This window comes from Pholcus phalangioides, unplaced genomic scaffold (assembly GCF_987345545.1).
Source record: "Pholcus phalangioides strain wild (caught in Gottingen) unplaced genomic scaffold, Ppha-v1.0 ptg000001l_1, whole genome shotgun sequence".
Lineage (NCBI taxonomy): Eukaryota > Metazoa > Arthropoda > Arachnida > Araneae > Pholcidae > Pholcus > Pholcus phalangioides.
In genome coordinates, this window is record NW_028301594.1 from 23,232,041 (window position 1) to 23,243,117 (window position 11,077).

General features: G+C 35.6%; 1 protein-coding gene across 1 annotated transcript; it reads right to left on the reverse strand.

Annotated features, from left to right (window-relative positions):
* Positions 1 to 4,819: 4,819 nt before the first annotated feature.
* Positions 4,820 to 9,923, reverse strand: LOC149090110 (uncharacterized). Its single transcript, XM_089235592.1, has 3 exons — positions 9,830 to 9,923; positions 6,537 to 6,927; positions 4,820 to 4,983 (listed from the first exon to the last, which is right to left on the reverse strand). The coding sequence occupies exons 1-2, from the start codon at positions 9,842 to 9,844 to the stop codon at positions 6,595 to 6,597; spliced, it is 348 nt and encodes a 115-aa protein (XP_089091718.1). The 5' UTR covers positions 9,845 to 9,923; the 3' UTR covers positions 4,820 to 4,983; positions 6,537 to 6,594.
* Positions 9,924 to 11,077: the final 1,154 nt, after the last annotated feature.

The following is an 11,077-nucleotide window of genomic DNA, read 5'->3' on the forward strand; positions in this document are numbered from 1 at the left end:
TGCTTGCCAGTCAATAGGTTAAACGTTCATTACTGCAGCCAGTTCAGGACCGCCTTTGCGTAGAAGGTGAGGTCACATTCTTTCTATTTCATATTTTGAATTTTCTATTAGATGTCCCATTTATAAACAACAACTCTTTATTTATTGCAGAACATGTGTGACTGGGATTTCACTAATTTGTTAAAATGTTTTGTTTGCATTTTTTACCTTGAAGTTTGCAATTTGAATTTTTTTTCTTACTATAGTTATAATCACAAAAAGAAGAGAGTTATACATATGAAAGTGATATTATTTCAATATATTTATTTTATATGTGATTGTTGAGACTCTGTACGTCCTCTGTATAAGCAGTATAACTAAAAATAGATTTTTTTTAAATGATTTTTCTCTCCGGCTTTCAATACGTGTCACTAACAATGAAAAAAATTGTCAGCTCGTTATAAAAAATCATGCTTTTTCAGAGTTAAGATTCGACAAGGTTGAAAATTATTTTTCCTTCACGTATTTCTCATGACTGGCTTGAGTGTGTTCGCAATAAGACTTTCCTCTCAATAAATCTGACTTTCACCAGCTTAAAACAGCTTTATGCAAATCTGATCCTAAATTTCTCTCACTTCTTATACAATATCTTGACCGTAGGTGCTATTTCGCAAATGTCAAAATGTGTCTCAAATGTCCTCGAAAAAGAGCCACTTCATCAACATTTTGTAGTATCCCAAGACGATAAGACCCTTATTCTTCACCCTCTGTGACAGTCACGTTGCGAATGGGTCACTTTCTCACTTAATATTACGCCACTGGAGCAACAGCCCATGGCCTAGATATGACATCTTTTCATTTATTTCGAATAGTCGTCTTCTTATAGCGCATCACTGCTTGTCAAGGGTGAAAAAAATGAAAAAAAAAAACAAAAAAAAAACAGAAACTGGATGAAAACTGTATCGAAACGTTTTACAAGATGGAGGAGAAACTTAAAACAAGGTAGTAGCAGTTGTCCCTGACAATGCTACAGATAAATTACCGAGTGAGATCTGTCTCTCTTTCCTTTAGATTTCAGCAGATCACGTCCAGTTGCGACGAAAGCGCCATCCTTTCAAGATCCGGAGCGCTTCTTTACGCCACTGGAATACTAATTAGACGTTTTTTTGTTCTTCTTCCCTGCAGGTATACTTTACCCCTTTGACTCCTATCAAAATTTTGCTTTTCTCCTCCTCTTTGAAGATGAAAGCTCTATTCAAAGTCTTATCTGATTTAAAGCCGAGTTGCGCCATTTCAAGGCGAAACGAATGAAGCAACGCATAAAATGCACTTTATCTCTTGACCAAATATTAAGGAGGAAACAACACTTTTTTTTTGTTTACTTTCAACTAAAATAATGATGGTCACGTTACGCTTTCAAAATACTGACCACTTTCTTCTAATTTGGTAAAAGAGTCACATCATAATAAGACTCAGAAAGTCAATTTGTTTCTTGTACTAATACAGAACCGCCTTTAATTTGAGTGGCGATTCGGATGAAGATTTATGATCTAGGGCCAGACTCTTCATATGTTCATTCGATGGTATCGGTTAATCGTCGACAGCTCGTGATCGAATACACGGACCTACTACCTTGACTGGGCCCCCCTACAGCCTACAGTAATATTATTCGGTAGCCTTATTCTTTTGTATATTGCGATATCGAAATTTTATTGGGAAAAGTTTTATCGCACCGTATTTAATCAATGGTGCTTTTCCTTGATCGATTTGGATTTAATTTGTGATTAAACAAGAAAGATTTTGAAAATGAAGTGATTTAATGCAACGTACGCCGTGCATTATACCCCGTGTAAAAAAGTTTTCGAACACCGGAGCTTTTATAGCTACTTCACCCACACACACCAATTCCGGCCATATCGCTATACGCAATTTATTGCCTTTAACGAGTTGAGTTGGAAATGAAGGCACCATCTATCGGTGATCACCTCAAGCTGGTTAGGGGAAATATCTTGTTGTCTACTTCCTTTTTCCGGATCGAACCTGGGACTTGACGGCAATCTTCACGGTAGTAGCTTTTTACGTACGGCAGAAACTGATAAGTGGGGGAATTCAAGTGATACAATCACAGTCAGTTATAACGACACCTCAGCTATAATTACATGAAACAGTGGCTGCGACTGGCTTCCAAAGAAATCATGTTAATCAATCTTGCTTATAACGTCAACGAAAATTCCACGACCTCGGATAAAACAACACGTTTTCACCATTCTTGTTTCGTTTTTATTTTTTTCCCCAAGAAATTCTTAGAAGTAAAGTCCAGAGCGTAGATGATCTATGATAGCAATGAACTATGTTCTATTGATACACATAAAAAAAACCCCATTAATTACATATTTAACGCTGAACGTGCTCATTGTTTAGTCTACATCCATCTACATAGGAATACTGGTAGTGCTCCTAGAAGCCATTGGTCTCCATTGATGTTGCTTTTATTTTTAGTATTCATAGCAAAATATGGTATCTTCCCATTGATCTGATCCGTTACCGTTATCTCTTATCTGCATTTGTCATTTCTTCGAGCTTTTTTACTCAATTTGAAGGGATGTTCGAAAGTGACTTTAAAGCCCACCGACTTCAATGAATACTGCAGGGACTGTTTGCCTCGAAGACTCTGTGACAAATTGCTTGCCCCTATCTATCCTGATTGTGTTTTATCCTAGTGTTTTTCCTGAATGGTGTTGCGTTCTGAAAGTGTTTTTTGCAACAAAGCTCCATGGCTCAACCCCGTTGGAGGAGCGTCTAGTGATGAATTTTTGTTTCCCTTTTTTCACAATCATAAGATCAGCAAGCAATAACTTTTACTACTCATTCATTTTGTTAAGTGATCTGTGAACGTGAGGTTTAACTGGAAGCATTGGGAAAGGAAAGAAGGAGAAATTCTCACACTTTGGAAAATACATTTATAATAGCAATGAATTAATTTATCGATGAATTTAATACCATTGAATATTGAAGGACCGGACACACCCCGCTTCCCATCTCAAGGAGATATCAAAGCGTTCCCGAAAGATGGGTGCATCCGGAATTTTATTAAATATGTATATGTATATATATCTATATAAATTTGTATAACAGAATAACAAGTCCAATTACAGAAGTATAAATCAACGGAATAATTATGATCAATCGTGATCTAAGAATCGAAATCTAAATTGATATTATAACGTCCTTGGCACGTCCGGACTCGATAATCAAATTCCGTTGGTGGCGGTCCGTCCGCGTTTGTTGGATGTCACTAGTCGTGTAGGCCGTACAACGACGAATCGATGTCATTTTTGCGTCACATGTCCTGGTCCAAGTCAATAATGTCTATCTTATCGCATAGTAGGAGGCTTCTAACGACAAAATTCTGCGGAATCTACGATGTCGTTTTACTCGAGTTTGACTCTATTTCCGCATCCATATTTATCATACTCACCAATTTCATTCGGGAGTTATGCACGATCATCAGTAAAAGTGACGAACGTAGGAAAATTTATCAAACTTAGCGAGACGGTTTGTGATTATACCTAATAACCGGCGATTATAGATATTTAACGATTCATAACATTTACCGCAACATACACTGTACTATACAGTATATATTAGTAACAACAGTAGTCAACCCGTTGCAATCTACGTTGACCGTTTCACAACGTTCCCGTAAATCGTAGGTGAAGTACAGGGCACTATAGCTTTAATCCTCTCCGTCATAATTCATCAATTTAATTGGTCTAATTTGAGCTATGGCAAGTGAGAACTCATCAACTAATACCGTAATAGTTTATACTAACATAATTTTAAAAAGTTATTTAAATTATCCAGGCTCATGGAACCAGGAGTAATACATTAACCGATATTTCACTGTATCCAATTATTTTAGAAGAGGGCACAACTATTGAGAAATTTATTTCTTGGATAAAAGAAATCATAGAAAGGAAAAAAATACGACAAAAATTTGAAGTCGTGAGATATTAGAAAATATTATTTAAAGTCAAAGATAGATAACGCTAAAAAAATGAAACTAATTTATTTTTTGCAGGAACAATATCGAAACCATTAGTGTTTGAAGTCAACAGCAGAGGACGCTAGTAAAAACATTTTTTTTTGGCACGCCATGTATGCCCATTATTTTGATCGCTCTTTTCAATTTATTATCCAAATTGCACATAATTTTTACACATGATTACTAATTATTTGAATAAAATGTTTGTTTAAAATTCCCCCCTCCCCCATCACCTTTAATTACGAAAATCAGACTGAGGGCACTCGACCTGTTGCGGAAACACGTTGAAAATTCAAACCCTTCCATTCTGAGGGCAATTGACCGGGCCCGGCATTCCCCACCGTGGTTTATTAATCTTTTCGTGAGACGAATAACTTTCACAAATATTTCTCTTGTACTTTATTACTTTATGCATGTTGAAGCTCAGCCACGTTGTTTCGCTATTGTTAATATTTAAATAGATATGTTCTCTGTATCAGAGCCGTAACTAGGATTTTTGTGGAGGCCGGGGGGCAAACACGATTTTTTCACCCTCACCAGAATGAGAATTTTGATGGTTTTTAAATGACATTTCTGTTCTTTCCTCAAGTTTACCGTCCAGGGCAGTTGTCCCCCCCCCCTCCACCTCCAGTTCCGGCCCTGCACTGACTATCGATTTCTTTACATTTCTATTACCAAGAGCGCGGGGATCGGTGCTATCATACCTGTCGCACACCCGCTAAGGATGGCTCTCGGTGTTAATCATTACTTTCTGCACCGATGACGTAAAGAAGAGCACCAATGATTAAACTCTGATGCGTTTGAATTCTTTTATTAACTCAGACATATTGTGTGAATCAATGGTCATGCTCCAAGAAGTGCGGCTGCAACTGCGAACGAATTCTTGTCGTATTTCGAACAGTATCGGCACGTTTTGGTGTCGTCACCTGAGCTTGATTTGTATGTCATTGGGAAATGCACTGGAAAAAAAGAAATACACATTCTCAGAAAATAGATCTAGAAATACGAGAGAGAGAGAGACAACCAATATTTAAACTCTTTATGAATGAAAACTGTTACCACACAACGTGTAAAAATCACTTCTGTATACACAGTCAAACTCGATGTAATGACATCGCAGATTTTCGAAACATTTTTTTATACCGTGGTGTCGTTACAGTCAAGACTGACGTTTTCAAGTCCTTTTAAGTTTAAAAAAATGTAATTAGATGCAATTAAATGTGTGCAAGAAGTTGTTGCTTTATTATAATTTACGTGGTGACCATATTTGATCAGGAAAAATATGGTAATAAACATATTTTTAATAACGATAGTAAATAATTACAAAAATTTACGTAATAAATACGGAACATCGCCAATATTCGCTGAAACGTTAATTGTCGGCGAATCGCCAATTCCTTATAAATAACCGATTGACGAGCCCCACCGTCCCTACAGTGGAGGTCGGCTGAAGTTGTTTTTTCTGAAGTTGTTTACTGCGAGCCGATCTCCTCGTTAGAAAGTCTCGCCATAGAGAGCAACAGGCCTACAAACAGCACACATATTCAATCACTACACTTCACTCCCTTCGCTACTGAAATATAGATGGCAAAACTGAAAAATCAGACACAACACTAGATACGCACTCAGACCGTTAGGTACACACTCACACTACCGGCGCAACTCACTAAGTACTAAATTGCCAATGGCGATAGACCTGAGTTGTGCTCGGTTTGAAAAAAAATCTGCAGTGATTTAAAATGTATCTCATGGGGAGAAAAAAGTTTTACCAGGCCAGGTTCATGGGCAAAGTGATTTTTCTAGGGCTTCCTACCTAGCTAGAAATATTTGCTACCCAATTGACATGTTCGAAATCGGAAATTTGCCCATATCCAGAAAATTTCTGGAAACAATTAAGATTTATTCGGGGCCGTTCTCGGGTGGGTGCATTAAGACGGCTCTGAACACAACAAAAAAATGTGAGATTAATATTGATATTTATAGTCATATATAATTACCATAATATAATATGTAAATTAAACAAATCATCTTCATCCCCTATTTTAGTACGGGTTAGGAATCAAAGTAAACTTCATTGAAAAGAAGGGGTCTTTTTTTAAATAAAAAAATCAAGGGCAAAATTACGAAATTTTCCGTATACGCACCATAGTATCACCCTAATTAATATTATAAATAATACGGAATAACGATGAAAAAATGTGTCGTTATATCCGAGGTCTTTGCGTTTGAGTTGATATTATAAGCAAGGTCCGTTAAAATTATTCTCTATGGGAACTTGTCGTTAAAACCGAGGTGTTGTTACAACTGAGTTCAACTGTATATTTAGCAACTTATTGCATATATGTATAAATGAAATATCGTTGTTTGTTATTTGCACATAAATTAATGAATTTCCGGATACACCCATCCCCACCGGAACGCTTCGATATCTCTCTGAGATGGGAAGCGGGGGTGTGCCCGGTACTTCAATCTTCAATGTATATTTAGCAACGGAAAATAAGCTTTATTTTACCATTGTTCGTTTTCATTCTTCATCGTTTTCCTTGTTACGATGGCGTTGTCGATCTTCCTTAATAGAGATGTCCAGCGATTCCGTGGAGATAAGGTACCTTGGCGTGGACGTATGGCACAGCGGGAAGGTATGGAACAGCGTGGACGTATCCCGGAACGATGTGTGGTCCGTAAACGTGACCGGGAAGTACGTGTCCGTAGTGGGCGTATGGTTTGCTCCTGTAGTCATACCTCACGCTGGTTCCGTGGCCGGAATGCGGGACTGGAAGTGCGTGAAGACCGTGTCCGTAGAGCCCGTGCCCGTGTCCTGGGTGATGGTGGATGACCAGCTTGTGACCGGCGATGGACGCTGTGGCAACGGCAGCCATTAAAGCCAGGGTGAGAGCGACGATCTATGAACGACAATATCATCATTTGTTGGTAGATAAATTTAACTATTTACTGTAAATTTGCTTTGTTCATTTTACTGGTTTGGGTAGCCAAGATTTAATTTATCCTACGTATAAACGAATTTGTGGTAATTAGCTGAAAAAGAATCGCGCAGGGCTTTAATTCCCAAAGAAGTTTAATTCATGAAAATTCATAATTAAAATACATTGCATACAAATAAATCATAAATCCCAAAGTTCCATACGCTTAATTAATCATAACTAGCTATGATTTATTAAAAGCATATTATCTCCGTATGCTTATTAAATCATAAATCCCTAAGTTCCGTTCAACAACATATACAACAGAAATATTGCACCAGTTATAATTGAAAGTTGAATTTACATATTAATAGTTGCCATCCTTCAAATTATCCGTTGTGTTAGAATATGCAGGTGATTTTTATCTACAGTCGAATCCCGTTATGACGAACTCCAATAGGTCGGAGAAATCATTTCATTATAACGAAATTTCGTTATGAAGGAATTCCAGGTTGTTCCTATGAAAACTTAACTTAACGAGGTTTTCGCTATAACGGAATTAGTTAAAACGAGATTTGAATGTATTCGTGGACATTGTGAGATATTAATTAAACATTTTGGCACACTAAATAATGAATATAAAGAGGAGAAGGTCCAAATATGAGCTACATGTTTCATTTTAAGGTCCTGTCAGCAATTATGCACATCCTTTTCAAGATTTTGATACTTTAATATAACCTAAATCATGTAAAGATGTTCAAAAATAGAGTGGAAAAACATGCTTAAAATATTCTGTAATTAAATTCTGTAATATTTTATAACAAATTTAATTACGAACGTTGTGAAAATCCTAGTTTTTGAAATAGTGGTCTAAAAATATGGGCCACCCCTAATATATTTGTAAAAATAATCAAAAAATTAATCACAAGCGCAGGCAGACTTCAGAGAATTCATTTTTTTCTCCCTAACAGTACTTCTAGCTAGTTAGGGTAGGAGGGAGCAATAGGACATCAATCTCCCTGCAGGTTCATGGTGCTATTAAGATGTATGAACTCTGTATGATTTTAGAAAAATAAAAATAAATAATAACAAAATATAACAGCAATCAAAGATAACTTTTGGATTTTTTTTTAAGTATGATTTATAAAAATTACTTTTAGGTACAATAAAAAAGCCAAAAAATGAAATTATAAAAAATTATTGTGACAGATGGTAAAATGCCTACCACAGCCCATACTTAGAACAACAGTATATTCAACTTTTACTGAGAGACGTCTGTTGTCAGTTTCCGATATTCCATGGTCCAGGCTACCAAAACGTAGCTTATTATCTTATCAATAACATGTTAATAGCAAAACATGCAATAATCCATTATCAAAATGTGTGCAGACAGAATCAAATTAACTAAACATGATAAAGTTGTGAGATATGAACCTACGTGATTTAATGAAAAATGGCCGTAGTTTCACACGTAGACAACATTGATGACTCAGCGCAGTTCAAGACCTGCTTTTTTACCATAATGGGATACTTTTTATATCCTCGTCATCAAGTAGCAGAACCTTCTACTAATTCATTCAACAGCTGCTTATACAATATATTTAGATTTCCTGTATATATTAGATATACGGCTTTAAGAAATCTGACATCTCACATTCGAAAATTCTGGTTTTGTAAATGGATCAAGAGATCTCATATTTACAGTGTGAAGGAAGCGTCAACATTTCTATTTTCACATACTATACACAATTATACATTTAGCCCACTAAAGTAGAAGAATAGTGGGTGGGGAATTTTTTTTTTAAAACATGATCCCCACGCATTCCCAAGGGATCAGCATGATCCGTCCAGGGAATTTGTCAGTGTTAGCAGGCATCCATGTCCGAACCTAGATCTGCACAGTCAGAGGCAAGCTCCCTAACCACTCGAGTGCCAGGTGGCAAGTCGGTCAATATACAAATAAAAAGGAGGAACACTGATTTCTTTTAACAACAAAAAATATTTAGATGAGGAATAATGCCGTTGATTTATTCATAATAAGTACGGATACATAATTTTCGTATTTATGAAATAGATGCTATAAATGCGAAATTTGCCATTTTTAATGAATAAAAGCGCGAAATCTTGATAATTAATGTTTTTTTACTTGAATTCTAGAATTTTCAGCTATTTACAGTATTTTAATACCTGGCCTCATAATTAAACTATGAAAAAATAAAAAAAATTGTGTCAATAGATTTTGCGAATAAATTCAAAATATTTGAAAAGTATTTTTTGCGGATAGATGCAGTTTTTTTTTTTTGCGAATGAATGAAAATTTTTTGATTTGAAAAATATTATTGAGGATGAAGGCGAAATTCTCGATTTGAAATTATTATTTTTTTTTTACGGATGAACCTAAAATTTTTGATCAACATTTATTTTTTTGCGAATAAATGCACAATTCTTAACATGAAATTTTGCATTTTTATTTTTGGGAATAAAACGGAAACTTAAGGTTCATATTTTTTTGGCAAAATTTAGATTTTATTAGCGAAATTCATGCATTTGTAATAATAAGTAATGGCAACGTTAAATACAGAAAATAAGTGCCAGGATTGATGAGATAACTAAGGAACCATAAAACAAAATAATGAAGTTATTTTATATACTTGTAACATCATTTTTTCATCGACTCTGTGGATTGTACCGAAATCGGAAAACTCAACTTTTTTAGTGGAATTAAATAAAAGGCGATCGAAAACCTACAACGAGATAGATACCACAATGATGATACCACAATGATACCACAAATGATACCACAATGAGCTATCATCATGAAAATTGATGAAGGCATGTTATACTAGAATATAGGTATATTTTTTCTCTTAAAGGTATCACTTACTGAAAATTTAGCCATGGCTCAGGTAATCCAGCTACTACCAGTATTACTCACAAGTTGGATAATGAGAAATACGTGATCAACTGGAAAAGCTTGCGCCTTTTATTGGGGCTTTCTTATAACAGGCGGGCCCATGTGCACACGATTAACGGGGGCCTTTCTTTTTCCACGACCATTTGTTCGCTTCTGGCCTTTCACAAATACGTTAAAAAAAGAAATAAAAATACAATATCATCGCATCTATTCTTTTGTTTTTCGATAGCGAAAGTGGAACGGGGCTAAACTTTCGATTTCCATCTAGAGTTTTCCCCCAATCACCCCTGTTTTGTTTCACGTATATTCACTATATAAATCTACGTTGATAGATGTAAGATAACTCCTTCAATTGATTCGCACCCTATTAAATCTAAACCGGGAGAACAATACAGCTCTTTAAATGAGGACAATACTAGAACAACTTTTGAAAGTTGTTAGAGCTGAGGGTGTTTTTGGTGTAGAAGAATTGCATTGGTGCAGGTTTCGTTTGTATTGAGAGAGCTCGGAAATAAGAGAGAGTCGATATCATGAACGAACATCTAGAACACTTTCTCTTTTATGTTTCACGTTCTAATGATTTTTCCGAATAACATCTCTCGAAATATAAGATTACGAATCTTCGCAATGTAGTAGTAGCGATCCTTTTGTTCAATATTGCATCCGCGTATCACTATGAAAAGATGATACGGTTACCGAATATCTCATGCTCGATCGATATTTGTAAGTTGAGCAAATCTCTCGTCTTTCTTAAATGTTGTGGGAACATGTTTTCGCAAATTCATAAAAAAATTAATTATGATAACTGTTACTCTGACTAAGAGATAAGTCATCCACCCTTTTAATTTACTGATATTTCAATGATCATGTTATTAATGAGATCAGGAGAATGGGTCGTGGTTTTGAAATCGATCATAGGTGGATTCATAGGCAGTGTATGTATGATAAGGGCTCTTATGCTTTCATGCTCTTGTAATTTTCCCCACCCTGATCAAATTCGGTAGCATTAACTGGCAAAAATTTAGGCCACTGAGATTTTATTGAATAAATTTATTTTTATCGTATATAAAGAATCTCTCCCTGCCTTCTAGACATGTTTTTTTTTCTCTCGTCGATAAGACAAATCCATTTGATTTCAAAATAATTGATGATGCTCTGAGATTTGCAAAAAAGTTAAGCTTGTGAAAAAATTGCATTGAATAAAAAAAAAAGTAATTT